The 23,434-nt window shown below is 44.3% G+C and overlaps 1 protein-coding gene across 9 annotated transcripts in view; it reads right to left on the reverse strand.

Moving 5' to 3' along the window:
- The window catches only part of LDB3 (LIM domain binding 3), a 174,331-nt gene that overhangs the window by 97,966 nt on the left and 52,931 nt on the right, over positions 1 to 23,434 (reverse strand). For all 9 annotated transcript variants that reach the window (XM_070945056.1, XM_070945055.1, XM_070945057.1 and 6 more), the window contains 2 exons: positions 10,244 to 10,395; positions 1,638 to 1,713 (listed from right to left, as the gene is read on the reverse strand). In XM_070945056.1, the coding sequence (XP_070801157.1) occupies positions 1,638 to 1,713; positions 10,244 to 10,395 (228 nt within the window). The remainder of the gene's footprint in view (positions 1 to 1,637; positions 1,714 to 10,243; positions 10,396 to 23,434) is intronic.

A 23,434-nucleotide genomic window follows, 5' to 3' on the forward strand; every position in this document is an offset into this window, starting at 1 on the left:
CATTTCCCCATGCTCAATCTACATAGAGAGGATGAGTTAATTCATCATGCAAAATCAGTCCACGTTACCAACATTCAATGGCTATCAGATTAACTCAAACAGAGTTGAAAGGACTGTATTAATTTCAGCTTTCTAGCAAAGTTCCATCTGAGGGGATCCTTGGTGCTCTCTCAGCTGGCTTGTTTTCTTGCAGATGTTTTATTACCCAGACGAGGTAACATCATTCCATCTTTTCTTCACTTGATATAATAGAAACAATCTGAGATATATTCTCATGGCTATTCCTCATATCTATTCTACTTACTCAAGGCAATCTTCTCTTTAAAAGAACATTCATTCTGCTAGGGTTTGCCAAAAAGGTCCCCAAAGTGATTTTTTCCAAAGGGCAACTGGACTTACTTGTGTTTTTCTTTGAAAATGTTTTGCTTCATCCAAGAAGCCTCTTCAGATCTAGGTTTCTTCCAGTTTTTCCGTTAGAACTGAAGAAGCTTCTTAGATGAGGAACAAAAGGGTTTCAAAGGGGAAAAAACAAGGAAGTCAAAGGTGCTTTTTCCAAAGTATATGGGACAACCATGACTTGGATGACTATGGAGAATCTCCATAGATAGTTTGCCCAAATATTGCGAATGGACATTGCAAGCTGTAAAGTCTCTGAGATATATTTAGAATAGAATAACAGAGTTGGAAGGGACCTTGGAGGTCTTCTAGTCCAACCCCCTGCTTAGGCAGGAAATCCTACACCACTTCAGGCAAATGGTTATCCAACATCTTCTTAAAAACTTCCAGTATTGGAGCATTTACAACTTCTGGAGGCAAGTTGTTCCGCTGATTAATTGTTCTCACGGTCAGGAAATTTCTCCTTAGTTCTAAGTTGCTTCTCTCCTTGATGAGTTTCCACCCATTGTTTCTTGTCCTATCCTCAGATGCTTTGGAGAATAGCTTGACTCCTTCTTCTTTGTGGCAGCCCCTGAGATATTGGAACACTGATATTTAAGGAGAATTCACTCTCCTTAAATAGAGAACATAGAGTTTTCAACTTCTCCTATTTCGGTCCTTTACCCAGAAACGTATGGAAACAAGAAAAAGTTCAGCAATTCAACAGGCCCTGTGGTCCAACTGAAAAACTGAAGTCCCCTTCCCATACTACAACAGAAAGCATGAGTTTGTTTCCATAATTAACTTCTCTCTCTTTTTCTCCTTGAGTTCCTCCTCCTCCCAATATTAGAAGAAGGTACAGTAGATACAACAGCTAACAAAGAGATCCAGAACTCCAGAGGTCTTCAAACTTGGCAGCTTTAAGTCTTGTGGACTTCAACTCCCAGAATTCTCCAGCCATTGAGAGTTGAAGGCCACAAGTCTTAAAGCTGCCAAGTTTGAAGACCTCTGTGAAGACAAACGAGTGTATCTCTCAAAGATAGGCATTCTTTTGAAGTCTGAGGACACGTTATTGCAAATTAGGAGGAAGAGGGGAGATGGATGGCAATTCTGTCCATTTTGAAGGGCAAAGTAATTTTTGCCGTGTGACACATTACAATATTGTGACTATAATTTTCCTCCCACTCAAAGGTCAGTCTCTCTGAAGAAAACTTCTACATCCAGAAACGCAACGGAAACAAAGGAATCTATTCGACATCTACCTTTTGATGAGGGATCACGGGCATGGGAGAATCGATCCTCGGGGTGCTTGTTGGCATCGGAATTGGACGTTTTGATCTGGCAAGAACATAAGGAAAAAAAATTGGTTATTGAGCAGCTGATGACTTTCCACATCTTTTAACCAATTTATTATAAACCATTGCCAATATTGGCTTTAATCTTTGCATCGCCCTTCTAGTTTTCCTAATGAATCATCCATTTCCCCCCCTAAGCATGTGTGCTTAGATCCTTTGATCCATTCATCTCCTCCTTCCCAACAACACAGAAATTTCATAATTGCAACTAAGAAGAAAGAGTTCCATACAGGAGTGAAATCCAGCAGGTTCTGACAGGTTCTGAAGAACTGGTAGCGGAAATTTTGAGCAGTTCGGAGAACCGGCATATACCATCTCTGACTGGCCCTGTCCCCATCTATTCTCTGCCTCCCGAGTCCCAGCTGATCTGGAGGAAATGGGGATTTTGTAGTATCCTTCCCCTGGAGTGGGGAGGGAATGGAGATTTTACAATATCCTTCCCTTCCACGTCCACCAAGCCACGCCCACCAAGCCACACCACGCCCACCAAACCACCCACACAGAACCGGTAGTGAAAAAATTTGAATTTCACCACTGGTTCCATATAAGTACAAACAAACACATGAAGTCAGATCCTTAAATTGCAAGAAAATGAAGAGAAGAGAAGGTGAAGTCTAAGGAATGACATTTCTTTAAATTCAATTGTCTACAAGGCCATGGAGGAAACACAACTTCATTGGTTGAAAGAAATAACACACCAGGCCAATGTCCATCATTATCTACTTCTTCTTTCCTTCTACTGAGTCATTATTGGGTTGCTCACCCAACAATTACCGGTACCTGCTTAATTTTACATTTAGACTGTGGGTGAAATCCAGCAGGTTTTAACAGGTTCTGGAGAACTGGTAGCAGAAATTTTGAGTAGTTCGGAGAACCGGCAAATACCACCTCTGGCTGGCCCCAGAGTGGGGAGGGAATGGGGATTTTGCAATATCCTTCCCCCAGGAGTGGGGAGGGAATGGGGATTTTGCAATATCCTTCCTCCAGGAGTGGGGAGGGAATGGGGATTTTGCAATATCCTTCCCCTGGAGTGGGGAGGGAATGGGGATTTTGCAATATCCTTCCTCCAGGAGTGGGGAGGGAATGGGGATTTTGCAGTATCCTTCCCCTGGAGTAGGGTGGGAATGGGGATTTTGTAATATCCTTCCCCTGCCACGCCCTCCAAGCCACGCCCACAGAACCAGTAGGGAAAAATTTGGATTTCACCCCTGATTTAGACCTTCTAACTGTACTAAGCCAAACAGGCTAGGGCACAGAGACAAAACTCGACAATGCTACTCCTCAGAGGCTTCTCAATTCAAAATAAAATAAAATAATAGAGAAACTAGAGATGAAGAGTATATTAAGGTTGAATGAACATTGCAATATTTAACTTTTACAGTCAGAATATCCACAGGATAGAGTGAGTCTAAATGTTTCTTTGATTGTACCATTGCAACTGCTATTTTGACTGGTTTGCCCATTACTCTGTGGATACTCCTAGTTGGAGTTAAGGACTGGTGCTAAATTGAACCTCTTCTGATCCTGGGTTTTGAGCTGTAAAGGCAGGCAGCTTACATGATACGATCATGACATCAACCTGGCTTGTAGCACATGGCAATTTCTGTAAACTCTCTCTACACAGATGTTTAAATTAAAAAAAAAAAAACAGTTGTCAAGCTTCAGAGAGTTCAGAAATTGCAGCTATGTAAATTGCAGCTTCTTGGCAAAGCCTTACTCCATTCTTCATTCTTCCCTTCCCTTTATTTCAAATGTCAATTAACCCGAAGAAGCAATTAATATTGTCCTCATATTCGTAGATGGCATGCGAAAGAACAACTCGCTTGTAAATGCTTTGATGTCTGACTCCAGGGTTTTGCATTGTTGTCTCTTCTTACAAATAAAGAGGCTCACTTTAGAATTAAATTTGCATTTCCCGTGTTACATCTACTGTCTCTTCTTTCGGTGTCCACTAAGACACCCTTTGTCGCTCAGATGTAATGACGCAGATGCCACGGTTCCCCCAACCTGGTGTGTATGTCATGCTAAACCATGGTTTGCTGAAGCATAAGTTAGTGAATACAATGCCTGTTTTCTGAAACCATGGTTCTACAAAGAGTATAAGATGGATTGTAATAAGATGGGTGTATTTGCGGATATGTTTGAACATGGACACAGACCTAACCAAGCTCCAGGCTGACTAGAGCCATCAAACCAATATGATAACATTGACTTTCAGGTTCCATGTTCAGCCAAGCCACTTTTGAACTGAATCTTTGAATTGAATATCTAATAGCCCATGCTGACCCAGGAAATGATCTCACCACATGTTTGGTCAAACGCTTTTGAGAACCACCCAAGACACCTAGCGCACTTTAACATGCATTCTGCTCAACAAGAAGAGTAGCTCAGTGTGCTGGCAAATCCATAGCAATGCAAAGGACAGTTACACAGACAGAATCCTCCACTGCTATTTAATCTCTGTTGGGTACCAATTGTGAATTTATCGGCCTTATTAAGGTTCCTCCACTGAACAAACTTATGCTTAAAGTTTGCAAAAAAAAGAAAAAAAGATTTTAAAAAGCCAATGGTTTTGAATCAATTCCGGGGTGCTAGAATTAGAAAGAAATTACCGTATTTTTCAGAGTATAAGACGCTCCTCCCTAAAAGGGGGTGAGAATTTAGTTGCGTCTTATACACCGAATGTAGCCCCACCCACCTACTGGTCCCCACTCTTTGGCCTCTGCCTCCCAGAAGTTACCTCCTTGCAAGCAAACAGCAAGAAAAAACAGCTCCTTTCAGCTTCAGCACAGCCTAATTAGCACAAATTGATTGGATCAGCCTCCCAACTCTCTGCTGATTTGCTCTCTGCTGTTTTGCGCAGGGCTCTGCTGCTTGCTGCAAAGAGGTAAATTGCTGGAGCAGATTTTTTTTCCCTTGTGTTAATCAAGCTATGCTGAAAACGAAAACGAAAGTAAAGCAGGCTGCTTGCTGCAAGGAGGCAAAATTGCTCAGAGACAGAGGGAGATTTCTTTTTCTTTTTCTTTCTCACCAAAAAAGGTAGGTGCGTCTTGTACTCCGAAAAATACGGTATTTCTTACTCACTTCTCAGCTGACTTGAAGCATTTCCCCCCCCCACTCATCAAATTCTCACACTTATTCACTAACATGTGAATGATTAACAAGATTTGCCATCACAACAAGGAAGATAACTGTTAAATAGCAGGCAGTTGAAGAAAAGGACTTGATACGAAGTATAATATTAATGCTTTATTTAAGCTCCATAACAGCAATGGCAACTCCAGCTGCGACAGCCCTTTATAAGCAGGAGCTGTCCGCGGCTTCAGCCACTGACGTTTCTCTAAATTTCCCACTCTCAGGATTAATTCCTGATTGGCTCATTTAAATTGTCACTTAATACTCAACGATAACTTTTCAAAACTGTTACATCAAGAACTTCTTCATTTGCCAACTCCTAAAGTAGTAAAAGTGGGATCAAAAAAAAAAATCTAACAAATGACAAATAAGCAATTCTTTCCTTCCCTTATGAATCTGGATGCCATAATAGATCACAATTTATATTTTAGAAAGATGTGCTGAGCAAATGCATTAGATCTGAAAGAGCAGAGAGATTATCAGATACTGAATCTGTTGTTAAGCCAATCCGTCGAACATGGTCAATCTTTGTGGTTGGTAATGGTTTGTTTATTTGTTTATTTATTGAATGTATATTGCCGCCTATTCGCCCATGGCAACGCAAGGCGGCTTACAGAATATAAGACCACATTTAATACATTTTAAACTAACAAAAAGAATCAAATAAATTAATATAGTACAATATAACAAAATCATCCCCCACCTCTCACCCCCCCACCCGAGCGATAGCAGATCACATGAGCCATTTATGGGCTCCGACCTACTCTGGGTTCCCCAGGCCCACTGGCAGAACTAGGTCTTCAGCGCTTTCCGGAAGAGTGTCAGAGTGGGGGCCATTCTAATCTCTGGGGGAATGATGTTCCAGAGAGAGGGAGCCACCACGGAGGAGGCCCTTCTTCTGGGTCCCCCAGCATTCCCTGCCTCCCCGCTCTGATGGGTCGGGTAGATGTGACCGGCAAGAGACGGTCCCTCAGATAACCTGGTCCCAAGCCATGAAGGGCTTTAAAGGTGGCAACCAGCACCTTGAATTCCACCCGGAAGCAGATCGGCAACCAATGCAGCTCCCGCAGGAGAGGTGATACATGTGCGCACCAGGGTCTGCACAAAATTCCTACATGAATGGTGGACCATGGAAGAATTTTTCCATGGTTTGAAAGCAGAACTAGGATTATTGCAGCTTTGCTACAGCTATTTCATCAATAACTCTTTTACAACTTCTTTAACATAAAAGTTGAGCCATGGTTGTGACGGAAACATCTTGCAAGCTTAATTGACCATTCCTTGACACTTTTGCACCCATGCATACACGTTATTTTTTATTGGAAATACACTTTCAGATTTAAATGAGATATTTTACCATAGCTTAGCTCAATTTTGCAGAACAAGGATGGTGACCTGTGTATTTAACAAAAAGAATCACACTTATTTCCCTTTCTTTTAATAGTTTTCTTAACAACTTAACAAGTAAATATATATATATATATATGCTGTATAAATATTTGTATGCAATAAAAATGTATTGGCTTCAACAGGCCATGCAAAACAGAGATAATTCATGCTCATCCTTCTGTATTGATGTACTAGCCACAAAAGAGAACTGTTCTCACAATCTAATAAGGCCACTTACGTCCAGGCAGTTCCAATATTTTTGACCCAGCATGTTTAAAAGTCTTATGGATGGATGGATAAGACAATTGATCAGCTATAGGCAGAGTTGGCAAACTGTATGATACTTATCTTCTATTTATGGCAGCCTGATAGCTAAAGCCAGAAGATCTCCATCACTTCGATATCTTATATCGAATTATCTTATATCACTTCGATCACTTACTCTACCTGTGTCTGGTTTGCCAATTGCACAGTGGCAGATAGGTCAGCGCTCCAGAGGGTTAACATAACTGCCCAGAGGATCATTGGTTGCCCCCTCCCATCTTTGGAAGAGTTTTATAGCTCCTGCTGCCTTAAGAAAGTTCAAAACATTCTTAGGGATCCATCTCATCCTGGGCACCCTTTTTTTTTTTTTTTTGAACTATTACCATCTGGCAAACGGTACAGGACAGTAAAAACAAGGACAAATAGGCTGAAAAACAGCTTTTATCCTAGAGCAGCAACTATATAGAATTCTACTGTATAGTGCAATATTAATACAATATCAGGGGTTTTCAATACAATTGTATTGAATGTGAAGGATGTGTTTTTATATGTATAATGTACTCTGAAGATGGCATTTAATTTCGTTGTACAAGGTGCAATGACAATAAAGTAAGCTAAAGTAAAGTAAACTAAACTGTCTTCAGTGTAAATCCTAAGGGTGATAGTTCTGTATGTATTGTCATTATTTCATCTTTTTTTATACTTAATTTTAGTCCCATTTTTTCACTTTAACTACCAGCCTCATGAAACACTTTCCATTTAGCTTTGTAAGTTTTGGAGAGAAGGAAGGCCGAAGTCTAAACAAAGCACTACTTATTATTTCTATTTTCTACAAATGGTCCTACACTGAGAAGCATTATTGTAAAGCAAGCAGGCCTGTAAAAACTTAGACAACCAGTAGATGGCAGGAAAGGAACATGTAGAAAACTGGCTTTGTTGCCTTCTAGTGGTTGTTTGGAATTTTGCAGCCCTAATCATTGGAAATGATTCTGCTTGAGGGTCTCAATTAACTATGCAGCTTTTCTTACTTTTAATCAATATTTATTTCTATATAAATTAGTATTAAAAAAAAAACCCTCACTCCCTATGCAAACAGTACAGCAATAGCTTTCGAAAAGCAAGATCATCCGGCTTATTGAGTTTTCAATTCAGCAAATCTGAGAAGCAAGCTAGGCCAATAAAAAGAAGCTCCAAATTCTATAGAAGCTACCATATTGTAAATAATCCCCATGAAACTGTCAGAGTCAGAATTGATAAAGGAAATGTCATTGCTGCAAGGAGCAATCCGGGAAAAGTATTTCTCTCTGGCAGTAGCAGAAGCCTACATTTTAGATCTCATAAAAGTGGACCTCATATTTCTCCATTTTTTTTCCTATTCGGGGTGAAGGAGACCTTGTTGCAAAATATCCTTCACTGAATTTTTATGTGCTTTTTTTAATAAAGTCACCTCAATCTTCCTAAACTGAAAAAAACAACAACAACCAAAGCACTAAAATAGTTGCATCTGATCTTCATTTGAACTGCTCTAGCTCTGTATTTAAGTCAGTTCTGGCCAGAACTTTTTTATTACCAGAGAATCTTGCTCAGGAATTTACTTTAGGAAGAAATAAAACAGCATCCCATCACTTGGAAGTTTTTTTTTTTTCTTGAGACACCAGAGATGGAGAACTTCAGACTTGAGGAGGCCAAAGAATCTTCTGAGCCAACCTGTCCAAATCCTTGAATTGGTCTCAGGCCAGCCTGCTTCCTGCTGTCAGTGTGGCTCCACACAGCTTTGGATTTGGTTGTGTTCTTTGCTGAGATGTGGACATTCTGAATGGTGGAATGCAGACTTGGACCAAAAACGAATCTTCATTCTTATCAGGGGTGGGCTGCTGGGGATTCGCAAGGGTTCAGGAGAACCTGTAGCTAAGATTTGGTCCAGTTCGGAGAACCCCCAAATCTCACCCCTAGCTGGCCCCGCCCACCCCACCCCACCCAGGAGTCCCCACGCGGCCTCTTTTGGATGCAGGTAAGTACAGGGCGCGTGCGGAGGCTTGGGGAGGATGAAAAACGGGCCTACCAGAAGTTCAGGCCTGAAGGCTGGAAACGGGCCTGTTTCCGGCCTCCAGAGGGCCTCCGAAACCTGGGGAGGCTGTTTTTACCCTTCCGAAGGTTCAAGGAAAGCCTCCAGAGCCCAAGGAGGGCAAAAACTCCTCCTCTGCCATGATACAGGAGGCCGACTAGGCCACGCCCATCATGGCCACGTCCACCCAGCAACTAGAGAACCCCTTTCTAAAATTTTTGAAGCCCATCCCTGATTCTTATTGATAAGGCTATACAAATCTGGACAGCCACTAGATCAGTGTTTCCCATCCTTAGCCGTTTTAAATGGTGTGGACTTCAACTGTCAGAAGACCCCAAGAAGTCCACACCTCTTTAAAATGACTAAAGTGACATAGCACTGCATTAGACAGTGGCAAAGTAAAAACTTGGCTGGAATCTTCCGGCCATTTGAGTTTTTACAACTGTTTATTTATTTATTTATTGGTTCGATTTATATGCCGCCCTTCTCCGGAGACTCAGGGCGGCTTACAATGCATTAAGCAATAGCCTTCATACTTTTGTATGAAGTACAAAAGTACTAAGAAGAAGTACTAAGTACTGCTTAATAGGGCTTTCGCCCCCCCAAGCGGTGTTCTTTTTTTTTTAATACAAAGTCAGCTTATTGCCCCCACAATCCGGGTCCTCATTTTACCTACCTCGGAAGGATGGAAGGCTTAGTCAACCTTGAGCCTGGTGAGATTTGAACTTGCAATAATTGCAGGCAGCTGGTGCTACTTAACAGCACTTTAGTCTGCTGCGCCCCCAAGACCCTTTTGTTGTTGTTGTTGAATCTTTGAACCCATTTCCCCCAAGGACCAACCTCATTCTCCTATGCCAAAATTACAGTGCAAACCTTTACTAATAGACCAGTTCACGTCAGGGAAATGAAGACGGAAAGGTGCCTTTTAGATATCGTAAAAGAGGTATATTTCTGAGACGGTTGGTCAGCTTGCTTCTACACCAGTGGTGGGTTGCCCCCGGTTTGGACCGGTTCTATAGAACTGGTAGTAAAACTGGCGGGAGGCTCCGCCCACTGACCCGGATGTCATCAAAAGCAATCTGCACATGAGCAGAAGCTTCTGTGCATGCACAGAAGAGCCCGTGCACGAGCACAATGCGAACCGGTAGTAAAGGTAAGTAGAACCCACCCCTGTTTTACACTGTATAGCAAAGGTAAAGGTTCCCCTCACACATATGTGCTAGTCATTCCTGACTCTAGGGGGCGGTGCTCATCTCCATTTCAAAGCCGAAGAGCCAGCGCTGTCCGAAGATGTCTCCGTGGTCATGTGGCCGGCATGACTAAATGCCAAAGGTGCATGGAACACTGTTACCTTCCCCCCAAAGGTGGTCCCTATTTTTCTACTTGCATTTTTTACATGCTTTCGAACTGCTAGGTTGGCAGAAGCTGTGACAAGTAACGGGAGCTCACCCCGTTATGTGGCACTAGGGATTCGAACCGCTGAACTGCCTATTTTTCGATTGACAAGCTTAGTGTCTTAGCCACTGAGCCACCATGTCCCTTTTTCCACACTGTACAATGGAGCTCAAAATATCACAGGTGGAACCTTTAAACTATCTTGAAGCAGGAAGGCAAACAAGCATTGAATTCTTTTTATGGATAGTAACTTATCTCTGCATACTTTTGAAGAGTAAGATTCAGGTTGTAGTTTGCTGATTTGATCATATTCTGGGCCTCTAGGTGGGTCATGCCATCTGTGTTGACGCCGTCAATGGCTACCACCATATCCCCCTGGGTCATCTGAGACTGGGCTGCCTTGCTGCCAGGAGTGATCTGTAAAAGAAAGAAGAAGAAGAGAAGGTCAAGGATATATACAGGGGTGGGCTTCAAAAATTTTAGCAAGGGGTTCTCTGCCTAGTTGCTGGGTGGACATGGCCATGGTGGGTGTGGCCTAGTCAGCCTCCTGCACCACGGCAGGTGGCGCCTTTTTGCCCTCCCCAGGCTTCAGAGGCTTTCCTCGAGCCTCTGGGAAGGCGAAAATGGCCTCCCCAGGCTCCAGAGGGATGTTTCCGGCCTGTTTCCGGCCTTCCTGAATTTCCTGTAGGCCCGTTTTTTGCCTTCTGTTAGATCAGGCGCAGGAAAAGAAGACGCGACCAGCGTGGTCCATTCAGTACCTTTATTGAGTATAGAATAAGACTGGCGGCTGCGCTGCCGGAGCTCTCCTTTTAAGCACTCCGGCAAGTTGCATCACCCAGAGACAGTGGTTTGAATTTCCCGCCGGTGGATTAGCCAATCCCCGGCGGATGTCCTTATAAGGACATAACACCTTCTCCAAGCCTCTGTGTGCACCCTGCACTTACCTGCATCCAAAACAGGCCACGTGGGGTCTCCTCGGAGGGGCGGGGTGGGGTGGGAGGGAAGGGGCCAGCCAGGAGTAGGATTTGGGGGTTCTCTGAACTGCACAGAATCTTAGCTAGAGGTTCTCCCGAACCCCTGTGAACCCCCAGCAGCGAACCCCTAGATATATACCACCCATCTCTGGATTCAGGTCATCTAGAACAGAGGTCTCCAACCTTGGCAACTTCAAGCCTGGCGGATATCAACTCCCAGAATTCCCCAGCCAGCTTGGCCCACCAAGCCACGCCATGCCCACAGAACCAGTAGTAAAAAAAATGGAATTTCACTACTGAATCAATGCCTGTTACAATGAAAATCCATTTCATAATCCTACGTTTCTCAGTTCCTGCTAATAATTACGCTTTTTGTAACTCTTAAACAGTATTAAACTGATGCTTATGCAAAAAGGAATGGAATAGTCACCATTTGTCTATTCCACATGTTCTTTACATTCATCGCTTTTCTAGTTTTTTGAAATAGGTGCGCAGTTCAGAGTCAAAGGATGTGTTTACGCTAGTGCATATGTTACAGTGTGCATAACTAAGAACTTCCGAAAACAAACAGGAACTGAGTTAGCAAGTGCAGATTTCATAGACAAAATCTATTTTGATGTCAGAGAACCACGACTCGTGAGTGGGACTTTGGTCCACCCTGACCAGTATGCTTAGAGTAGCTTATGCCAGGTAGACTACCATGTAAGCTCACATAGGGCTGCTCTCCTCAGGGTTCCGACGGCGAGCCAATGTCGTCTGGCGGCACCCAGGGGTAGGGCGTTCTCTGTGGGTGCTCCCACCCTCTGGAATGAGTTGCCTAGTGAGCCCCGGACGGTTCCTGATCTCCGCTCCTTCCATCGGGATCTGAAGACTTGGCTGTTCAAGCAAATAGGCTGACTCTGATTCTGGGTTTTATTATTTATTATTTATTAGTTAATTTGGTTTAAAATGGGATTTTGTTGTACATGTCTTTAACTTATGTTCGCCGCCCTGAGTCCTTCTGGAGAAGGGCGGCATATAAATACATGAAATAAATAAATAAAATAAATAAATAAACTGAATTCAATAAATGTCCATGCACTCACTGATAATTGCAGAGGAGAATTTCTGGATGGATTATGCTTTGAAGAAAACTCATATTTCTATCAACAAGGGTTCCCTGAGAACCTGATCCTGAAGCCCTACCTAAGTAGCCAACCTCAGCCTCATTTAGTGATTCTTTGCTTGGAGAAACCCACAAGATAGGTGTACATAATTGAAGACATGGAGGCTACACTTCATTCTCAGTGTTTCTTCACATGTCACCAGTATCACTCTTGAATTCGGTGACAGACCAAGTCACCTTGTGTTGTGGCCCGCCAGCGGCCAGCAGAGCTGGCGACAGACTCGGACAGTGAGGAGGTTGGGGAGGAACATGGGCCAGTCCTGGAATCTGGGGAAGGCTCTGATGAGGGCTCTGCGTTGGAGGCAGAGATGGCCATCCAGGGCCGTCGGACATTTATCAGCTGCCTTTGGAGTTGGAGATAAGTGGGGCAGAAGAACAGCTGGAGCCTGTTCCCGATGTGCTCATGTGCAGAGCTGCCAGGAGTCGGGAACAATTAAGGAACAGAGGTCGACTCAGGAGTAAAGGCACAAGGGGATGCTGAATGCCCCCCCCCCTCATATGGAATAAATAGGAGCAAAAGGGGAGTAGTGTTTGCAGGAGACAATTCGTTCGTTTATTAGTGTAAAGATTTGCTTATCTGAGTTCATGCCTCACAGAGACTCCTTGCCAAGTATTTCATTGTACAGCTGCTCCTGGAAGCTATCGGCCTGGCAACTATCCAAGGACTGATAAGGTCTGTTGTTGCAATTCACCCTTGAAAGACTGTTTGCTGGGACTTTGCTGGATGTGAATGCTAGCCAAATAAAAAGGGGTTTTTTTTGGGACAAAGAGTCTGTTTCGTGATTTGGTGAAGCCCTAGATCAGAACACCTTGTATCTATTATACCTGTGATGGCGAACCTATGGCATGCGTGCCACAGGTGGCACGCGAAGCCATAGCGGTGGGCACGCGAGCTCAGCTCCGGCATGCATGTGCACGCTGGCCAGCTGATTTTTGGGCCTTTTCAGCCCACTGTAAGTCAGGAAAAAGGCTGTTTCCAGCCTCTGGAGGGCCTCCAGGGGAGTGGGGAAGGCCATTTTTGCCCTCCCCAGTCTCCTAGAAAGGCTCTGGAGCCTGGGGAGAGCGAAAAATGGGCCTACCTTGCCATTGCATGCCCAAAGTGGGGAGAGTGGGGGGGGGGTCACACACACATGTGCAGGGGGCAGGGCGCATAGAATTATAGGTGTGGGCACGCATGTGAGTGACCCCCCGCACTCCCCCCACTTTTGGCACGCAATGGCAAAAAGGTTAGCCATCACTGTATTATACCTTACGTACTTTAACCTTCAGTTTCAAAGCTTTGCTCTCCCTTGCTTATGCTTGCACCAGTGGTGGGTTTCAAATTTTTTTTACTACTGGTTCTGTGGGTGTGGCTTGGTGGGCATGGCAGGTAAGGATACTGTAAAATCTCCATTCCCTCCCCACTCCAGGGGAACGTTACTGTAAAATCCCCATTTCCTCCCGATCAGCTGGGACTCGGGAGGCAGAGAATAGATGGGGGCGGGGCCAGTCAGAGGTGGTATTTACCAGTTCTCCAAACTACTCAAAATTTCTACTACCGGTTCTCCAGAACTGGTCAGAACCTGCTGAAACCCATCTCTGACTTGCACACATTTCTGTACACATGGAGACACTTGTGTTGAATGGCAGGGTCTCTGCACCCAAAAGATTTTGCGGGGGGAGGAGTGGAGAGATCGGAGACCAATAGGGAGCCAGTGCAGCTCGTGGAGAATTGGTGTAATGTGGGTGTACCTAGGTGCACCCACGACAGCTCGCGCGGCTGCGTTCTGGACCATATAAAATGCTACCCCTTTGACATGACTCTTGACATACGTAAAAAGGAGGTGGGGTTTGGATCATATGGTTGCGGCTTCCAATTGAACATTTTTGGTCACCTTCTATGGCAATCCCTGAATATGCCTTAGTTGTGTTGAACGAGCCAACAGAGGAAGCCAATTTGTCTAACAATGCAGATCGGTTCTTCCTGTTGAAATATGTTCCTCTGTTTAAACAATCAAACACGCCCATGCATAACCCAGTTGGATGTTGATGCTTAATGAAAAGCTACGCAAATACATCATCCAGGTCACCCAACTTTGAGATGGGGATGAAAAGACCAGATTAAATTGAGACAAATGGCAACTTCAGAATATTGCTGGAAGGAGCAATCTAATGAGGGTTCAGCTGTCTACATTTGGCTTCTGGCAGAGACAAACCCACACGCTCTTCTCAGCAATGGTGCAAGAGTGGTTTTCCATCACCTTCAGCTTCATTTTGTGTCTTAATTTCTCCATCTAACCTACAGCCCTAGTAAAGTCTGCAAAAGTTCATAAATCTAACCAGAAATGGTATTCGGGAGCCATATTTTCTGTGGTCAAAATTGGGCTCATCTAACACAACTCCTCAGACATAAAAAGTTCTCCTGGCTTCATAGCTGTGATTACTTATCAAGCAGAAGCAGTGATGTGTGAGCACAACTCACACAGGGGCTTTAAAAAAAAGGAGAGAGCCTTCTCTCCCTCTAAGGATATATATTGCGCCCATCTTGGGAACATTGCTGTCTATCTTGTCAGAATAATGTTAACTATTCCAACTTGCTGATGTATTCAAATTCAGGAAAGCTAATGCGGGCTCATTCACAGCTGCTTGTACTTATCAAGGATGAAGATGCATTGCTGAACCTTTTGAGAGAAGGAGGAGGAGGAGGGGGAAGAGGAGAAGAAGAAGAAGAAGGAGAAGGAGAAGGAGGAGGAGGAGGAGGAGGAGAAGAAGAAGAAGAAGAAGAAGAAGAAGAAGAAGAAGAAGAAGAAGAAGAAGAAGAAGAAGAAGAAGAAGAAGAAGAAGAAGAAGAAGAATCACATGGACTTCAATATAGGTAATTGACTAATCAAAGTTATGACAGACTTTCAGACCCCTGAAAGCTACTTACAGCCTGGTTCCAAAATTCCAACAACTCCCTCCCCCATTCAGATTAACAGAGTTAGAAGGGACCTTATAGGTCATCTAGTCCAACCCCCTGCTCAAGCAGGCGACCCTACACCATTTCTGACAAATGGCAGTCCAATCTCTTCTTGCAAGTCTCAAGTGATGAAGCTCCTATCCATACCACCACACACATGTAGAACTTAGTCAAACTGAAAAATTGTGCCTTTTCATTCACCTAATTTTTGTGATGATTCCTCCTACGAAACTGGAAGAAGACAAAATCAAGATGAGAAGCTGCACCTTCCTTGGCCATACCCGTGAATCAACCCCAAAGGATGCAAAATAGGACTATTTTTCAGGCATATCGGCAGAACAAATATTGTATTGTAGTTGTGGTGAGTTACCAATCTCTTTTCAGAGGAATCCCTGCAAATCTCTATTTTATAATCACAATCCTCCCCAACTTCCTTCTATAGGGAGATCTAAGTTCCTTATATGCACATTCTAAATATAGATTTCCAAAGTCTTAAGGAAAAAAACAACATCTTGTAGTACAGCGATTTTCATGTCTTTATCTCTTCCTGAGCGGCTGTAGGCTCTGAAACTATTGGCGTAAGACGTGTCTGACACATATCACACTCAACAGCTCCTGAATGGAATTATTCATCATAATTCTTGCTTGTGTAGGAGGTTCCATTAAGAGTGTAACAGATTAACAGAGTTGGAAGGGACCTTGGAGGTCATCTAGTCCAGGGGTCTCCAACCTTGGCAAGTTTAAGACTTGTGGACTTCAACTCCCAGAATTCCTCAGCCAGCGGCTGAGGAATTCTGGGAGTTGAAGTCCACAAGTCTTAAACTTGCCAAGGTTGGAGACCCTTGATCTAATCCAATTCAGATGGTGGTCAGATGGGTTATTCTCAGGGATGGGTTCTACTTACCTTTAAAACCGGTTCGCATGCACAGAAGCGTTTTGATGATGTCGGGGTCAGTGGGCGGAGCCTCCCACCGGTTTTACTACCAGTTCTATAGAACCGGTGCGAACCGGGGGCAACCCACCACTGGTTATTCTTCAATCTAGATGGCAAAACTCCTGATGGTCACTACATGGCACAAAAGCGTTAGAGGGTCTTGAGCAGGGGTGAAATGTAAAATGTGTTACTACCGGTTCTGTGGGCGTGGCTTGGTGGGAGGGTGTAATGTGACTGGGTGGGCGTGGCCAACTTTTTTTTTTTTAACTTTTCAAAGCATTTTTTCTAATGCTTTGAAAAGCCTCTGGCAATCAGGCAACACAGCTGGGATCGTCAGAGAGGCTTTTTAAAAAATGCTTTGAAAAGCCTCTCTGCCGATCAGGCAACTCAGCTGGGATCATCAGAGACAAAGCATTTTTTTTTACCACCTCTTTGGCCAAGAGGTTGCAGAAAAAAATGCTTTGAAAAGCCTCTGAAGATCCCAGCTGAGCCGTGCGATCATCAGAGGCTTTTTTTTTTTAACTTTTAAAAGCATTTTTTCGACAGAAGAGGTTGTAGAAAAAAATGCTTTTAAAAGTAAAAAAAAAAAAGCCTCTGATGATCGTGCGACTCAGCTGAGCATGGTGGGAGAGACGCAGGGATTTTTGCTACTGGTTCTCTGAACCATCCGCCGCCATCGCTACCGGATCGGGCGATCCGGTCCGAACCGGGAGCATTTCACCCCTGGTCTTGAGGCCCAAACAGTCACAGTCAATCATCCATGATGATGCTTAGTTTGGGGCAAGGAGGATGGTGGCCAAAATGTCAATGGGTGGGCATTGCGCTATCCAGTGCGGCATTATTGTGCGGAGTGCAACATCGGCAAATACAACGACGGAGAAGAAGCTAGGTCTTGATCTTAGCTTGGCCCTAGGTCTTATCTTTATTGTTGGCCTAAATTGCAGCCAAGAACAAATTTGTGAAAGTAAAAAAAAAGAATTGGCTTGGTTCAAAGAGGAAAACATCATCTCATCTATCCTGAGCTTCATGCTGGAAAGAACAGCAGGTTAGAAATAAATCCTATTAAAGATAGATGAATTTCAACTGGTTGGTAAGTGAGAGATCTAGACAATCTCCAAGTAAATAATAGTCTTCCCCCTCTCACCTCCCTTAAATTGTTTCAGGGTCCCTGGGACATTGCGATGACTTCTCGGTATTTTGACAAAATCCACCAGAGTTGAAACATCCAGAAAAGAGATTAACACTGGACAGAAAAGCAAACTGAAGGGTGGCTGAAGAGAACACACTTTGAGCAAAGGGTATATGCTTCCAGAACAGAGCCTCCTCTTAAACACTGAAGAATAACTTACTAAAATTAGACGCTAATTGATTTCCACTATCTGTTTCCAAGGAAGCCCAAAGCACGTGATTGGGACCAGCACAGAGAATACTTGGATAATCAACAGTACGCGACGTTTCCAAGCACTGTGACAGATAAGGCAGTGCCAGTTCTGTTGTATTGGGGGGTGGGGGTGGGGGAGGGGGGATTGTGGAGGATGGGACAACACACTCGTGTTCCAATCTAGAAGCAAGACCTTCTGGAAGTAACCGGCTCTCTATCAGCTAATCTGCAATCTACCATCTGAGACTGAAGGTGGGCCCGGATGGCTCCTAAAATGAATTACTTGCTGCTACTAAAATGAAATGTGTACAGGTAAGCTGCACCATTTCAGACTGCAGATGTCAGTTTGTGGAGTTGGATGCTCTCCTGTATGGGAAACATTTGGAGTATTTGCAAAATGGGCACTCGTAAAATGGAAATTGCTGGCTGGTTACTACATATTGTGATATTATATTCCTCTGACAACTCAGTCAAGGGCGGGCTTCAAAAATTTCAGCAATGGGTTCTCTGCCTGATCGCTGGGTGGGCGTGGCCATGGTGGGCGTGGCCTAGTCAGCCTCCTGAACCATGGGGGGGGGCTGTTTTTGCCTTCCCCAGGCTCCAGAGGCTTTTCTCAAGCCTTTGGGAGGGTGAAAACTGCCTCCCCCTGGCACTGGAGGCCCTACGGAGACCAGAAACAGGCCTGTTTTTAGACTTTCGGAACTTCTGGTAGGCCCGTTTTTCCTCCTCCCCAAGCCTCCATGTATGCCCTGCACTTACCTCGCATCCAAAATGGGCTGGGTGGAGACTCCTGATAGGGGTGGGGTGGAAGGGGCTAGCCAGGGGTGGGATTTGGAAGTTCTCCGAACCAGCCATAATATTAGCTATGGGTTCTCCCGAACCTGGACGAACCCGTAGCAGCCCACCCCTGAACTCAGTAAAAAATCAAAGCTGGTTGCCTGTTCATTAGTAAATATGAAGTATCTGTCCTCAGATACCTTGAACCACATAGCAAAGAGATCTGTAGCTGGAGAAGGAACTGCTCCTGGTTTTCCTTTCATATCATGTATGTGAAAGTGTAAGACTCTCAACATCTCATTTTGTCCTTTATGAAATGTTCCAAAATGTCATCATTTATCATGATGACTATACCGGAAAACACTTCAATCAAACTCCATGAGAGATCAGTTGCCAATATATTTATTGAATATGCATTGAGACTTTTTTTGCAGTGATTATGTTCAGCTTTTATCTTAGTTCACCGGAGAAAGCAATTATGGTTTGGAAGAGTTAGTGTTAAAAGGAAACCAGGCCACCAAAGAACATGATGGCTGGGCACCATCAAAGCTGACACCGGCCAAAGCAAAGAACTCAACTTGAAGAAGCTGTGCAAGATCGGAAGATATGTAGAGACCTGGTCCATAGAAACACTTGATCAAGTCAGACACAACGGAATGGATAACCTCATCATCACCATTAGACTTAGCAGAAGTCCAGTGAAGTCCAGCAAACTTAGCAGAAGTCCATTTTCATGTCAGTACTTATCAGTCAATTACTCAGTTTATGTAATACATTAAACTCTATCATGGTTTGCTTAAACTTGGCTTAGTATGTTGTGTGAAGCTAAGCCATTGTTGGAGGCTATGGTTTATGGCTCAGTTTAGACAAACCTTTGTGATTTATTAGGCAAATGATGGCTTAAAGCCATGTTGCATCTGGCTGTTGGCCACAAGTAACTGTTTACCAAAGTATTCCAGACAGAGCTTCTATATTTTCTAGCCAAATGAGAAGGATTTTACTACAGGAGCATGGTGGCGCAGTGGACTAAACTACTGTTAAAGTAGTATTTAACTGCCAGCTGCCTGCAATTACTGCGAGTTCACTTCTCACCAGGCTCAAGGTTGACTCAACCTTCCATCCTTCCGAGGTAGGTAAAATGAGGACCTAGATTGTGGGGGCAATAAGTTGACTTTGTATAAAATAGAACACCGCTTAGGGGGGCCCGAAAGCCCTACTAAGCAGGTATATACAAAAGTATGTAGGCTATTGCTTAACAGCATTGTAAGCCGCCCTGAGTCTCCGGAGAAGGGCGGCATATAAATCAAACTAATTAATTAATTAATTAATTAATTAATTAATTAATTCTTGGTGCGAGTTGGTGGCCATCAGCTAGCAGGAATGATCAAGTCTCCATGTATTTTATCTTTCCCCCTTATTTTTAATTTTGGAGAACATTAAAAAAAAAGTTGTGAAGGAGACAACAAGGTCCGCAGCCTTCACAAATGTCACAGCGAAGCGAGTTTTTGCATATTTTTTTAAAAATTGACCTGGAACCAGCAACTATGAAATGCGTGATAAAAAAGTTCACTCACAGCCAACGAAATCTGAACATTTACTAAGCTTCTTTTGTCTTCCATTTTCTGCCAGCTCCATTAGAATTATTTTTTTTTTAAAAAAAATCTCTTCTTCTTTTCAAAATCACGTTTCAAAGAAACACGTAAATCAGGATTGGAGGAGCTACCCAAGATAAACACTGCACAAAACTCAAATCTTTTCCTATTGTGTTTCCGATTACTGGTTAAGCTGAAGTTTTCATTGTTCTAATTTCTTCCCTTTGAGGATTGGGCTGGATAGAATTAAATGGATTCCCTTTCCCTAGTTTATTTGGGATAAAACAGATTATGGAAAAGAACTTTGGGTCTCCATATATACATGCAGCTTTAAAATTTCGGCACTTTTCACTCATTCAGCACACCCAAGTTTGACAAATCACATCTATGAAGACACTCAAGATAATAGGAAAAGTCTTAATGTCATTCTTATTGACCTGAGATCACTTTTTGTCCTCTGCAACTTAAAAAAAAGGATTGATTCTGACGATCAATCTGACTAAGTTGATTGCTGAAATAATAAATAATTAGAAAGTTTATTTCTCATTATACACTTATACGTGCTGTGTGAGGATATCACATGCTGTTCCATGCATCCGTTTAGAATATTTAATCCCTGCAGTGCAGGTGGATGCCACGCAGTCATAAGCATGTTCCCCCAATGTTGTGGTGGATCATCACCTTTGTCCTTGATGCGACTATCTTATCTGCTGGCCCTTTGACCAAAACACCGATTGTTGTTTTTCTAAGCAGTAATATGGTGGCTGGCTGCTTCAGGAGAATAGATCTTCCCTTCCTGCTAAGCAGCATCTCTTAAATTTTATAGTGCAATTTTGCAAATGGTCAGAAAGGGGTCTGTATTTACCTGGACCTTCTCTGCTTGCATTCTTAGGTGTTCTTGTTCTATCCAGGGGTGGGATTGAAAAATTTTAGCAACCGGTTCTCTACCTGGTTGCTGGGTGGACGTGGCCATGGGGACATAGCCTACTCGGCCTCCTGCACCATGGTAGGGGGTGGGGCGTTTTTGCCCTACCCAGGCTCCGGAGGCTTTTCTTGAGCCTCTGGGAGGGTGAAAACGGCCTCCCCCAGGCTCTGGAAGCCCTCCGGATCCATTTCTGGACTTCCGGTACTTCTGGTAGGCCCATTTTTTGCCCTCCAAGAGCCCCTGCATGGGTCCTGCACTTACCTCGCATGCAAAATGGGCTGCATGGAGAGTCCTGGGAGGGGAGGGGTGGGCGGGGCCAGCCAGTCCTTGCAACTACCGGTTTGGCGAACCAGATGTAAATTAGCATCCGGTTTGCCTGAACCGACTGAATCCCATCCCTGGTTCTGCCATGTGGGACTGGGTTAATCCCCCTGGGAACATGCACTTAATTCTTCTCAGTGATCTATACTTTCATGCCTGCAATGGGGCAAGGGGACTAACACATCATGCTATGCACCAACCTGAAGAACAGGGGCCCAGAATATTTGAGTCCCTCAATTCTACAGAATTCAACCTGTCTGCTGTTTGTTGCTTCCCACAATAGACGTTGAATGCAACGTCGGTGCCACCAGCATCCACTGTGGGAACAGAGCGAAGACACATGCACACAGTATAGATAGTCCTCGACTTATGATCACGATGGATTTATGCTAAGTTGCTAAGCGAGACATTTGTTAAGTGAATTTTGCGACCTTTCTTACACAGTTGTTAAGTGAGTTACTGCAGGTATTAGTAACACCGTTGTTAAGTGAATTCGGCCTTCCCCGTTGACTTTGCTTGTCAGAAGGTTGCAAAAAGAGATCGCATGACCCCAAGACACGGCAACTGTCATAATTATGAACCAGTTGCCAAGCGGCTGAATTTTGATTATGTGACCGTGGGGAAGCTGCAATGGTCATAAGTGTGAAAAATGGTCATAAGTTACTTTTTTCAGGACCATTGTAATTTTGAATGGTCACTAAATGAACTGTTGAGGACAGTTGAACAGTATAGATAGGAATAGCTATCTCTCTTTCTGCTCTCTTGGCCATAGACCTTTCCTAATGTGGAGAGAGCTGGCTAACAACTCAGACTAGGAACAAGTCAGTCTTGTCCCAACTTGGGTCAGCTCAGAAAAATGAAGGAAACCATATATGGTCCTAGGAACAGGCATGAAGTGTAGTGGCTCCTGTCCTCTATTCCTCTTCCATCCAAGGAATCCACCCAGGGGGGAATGGACTGGTTCAGGCGAACCGGATGCTAATTTTACATCTGGTTCGCCGAACCGGTAGTTGCAAGGACTGGCTGGCCCAGCCCGCCCTGCCTCGCCCCTCTCATGAGTCTCCATGTGGCCTGTTTTGGATGCCATGTAAGTGCAGGGCCTGCACAGAGCCTGGGGAGGGCGAAAAACGGGCCTCCCAGAAGATTCAGAAGACCAGAAACAGGCCTGTTTCTGGCCTCTGGAGCCCAGGGGAGCCTGTTTTCGCCCTATTGAAGAAAGGCTCCAGAGCCTGGGGAGGGCTAAAAACAGGCCTCCCAGAAGTTACAGAAGTCCAGAAACGGGTGCGTTTCCAGCCACTAGGGGGCCTCCAGAGCCCGGGAGGTGTTTTTGCCCTCCCGGAGACTCCGGAGCTTGGGGAGGGCAAAAACGCCCCCCATGCCATGGTGCAGGAGGCCAAGTAGGCCACACCCACCATGGCCACACCCACCCAGCAACCGGGCAGAGAACCGGTTGCTAAAATTTTTGAATCCCACCCCTGAATCCACCTCACTCCATTCATCTTCAGCCTGAAAGAAATTTTCTGCCATGCTTCCGTTCTGGTCATCCAGTCAAAGTGTGGGATCCAGTCAAGAAAGGAGAGCAACATTCTTGACCTGGGAGGGGACAAAGCTGTTGGTCTCTTGACTGGAGACTTTTTAGTGCCAGTAGAGGAGAATCTTTGTAGCTCAGGACTGAAAGGAAAGGTCCTTGGTGGTCTCTGAGGTTGATGGTTTTCTTCCAGATGTTTTATGACCCAAACTAGATGATGTCACTAGTCTGGATAATGAAATGTCTGCAAGAACACAACCAAGCTCAGAGACCACCAAGCACCAGGGGTGAAATGCTACCGGTTCGGACTGGTTTGACCGAACCTGTAGCGGCAGCAGCACGAGGCTCTGCCCACTCACCCAGATGCTGTTACTTCCTGCTTTTAACCAGGAAGTAACCTGTTTTACCCTCTGTGCATGTGCAGAAGGCTTTGCGCATGCGGAGAGGGTCCAAAATCGCATGTGACGCGTGGAGTGCGCACTTCCAAACCGGTAGGGAAGGTAAGTATAGATTTCATCCCTGCCAAGCACCCCTCACTTCTCAGTGCACCCTTCAACACTGCTGCCTTCCCATTATCCTGGAACAATCGGCAAAGAGATGGGTGAGGTCTACCAATAGCAACTGTCCTTCAGAAAATGTCTCCGAACGTCTTGAAGCTCAATTAAAGACATGCCCTGATGCTATACCGTTTCCTATCCAGAGCTGAAAATCCAGAAGGTGCCATCAAAGCAGCATAAATTAAAGGATTGGGTTGGGTTTTGCAGTGCCCAGCTACAGGATGGGAAACCCCGTGCCAACTTTGAAATGGATGTTCCCCCAAACACATCTTGGAAGCTGTTAGCAAAGATAGTCTTAAAGTCTCTTGATTGCTAACGGCACTTCTGGACATTCATATTAGAGACATTGCTGCAGCCCAGCACA

This window comes from Pituophis catenifer, unplaced genomic scaffold (assembly GCF_029215685.1).
Source record: "Pituophis catenifer annectens isolate HBS135680 unplaced genomic scaffold, rPitCat1.0.hap2 SCAF_6, whole genome shotgun sequence".
NCBI classification, from domain to species: Eukaryota; Metazoa; Chordata; class Lepidosauria; order Squamata; family Colubridae; genus Pituophis; species Pituophis catenifer.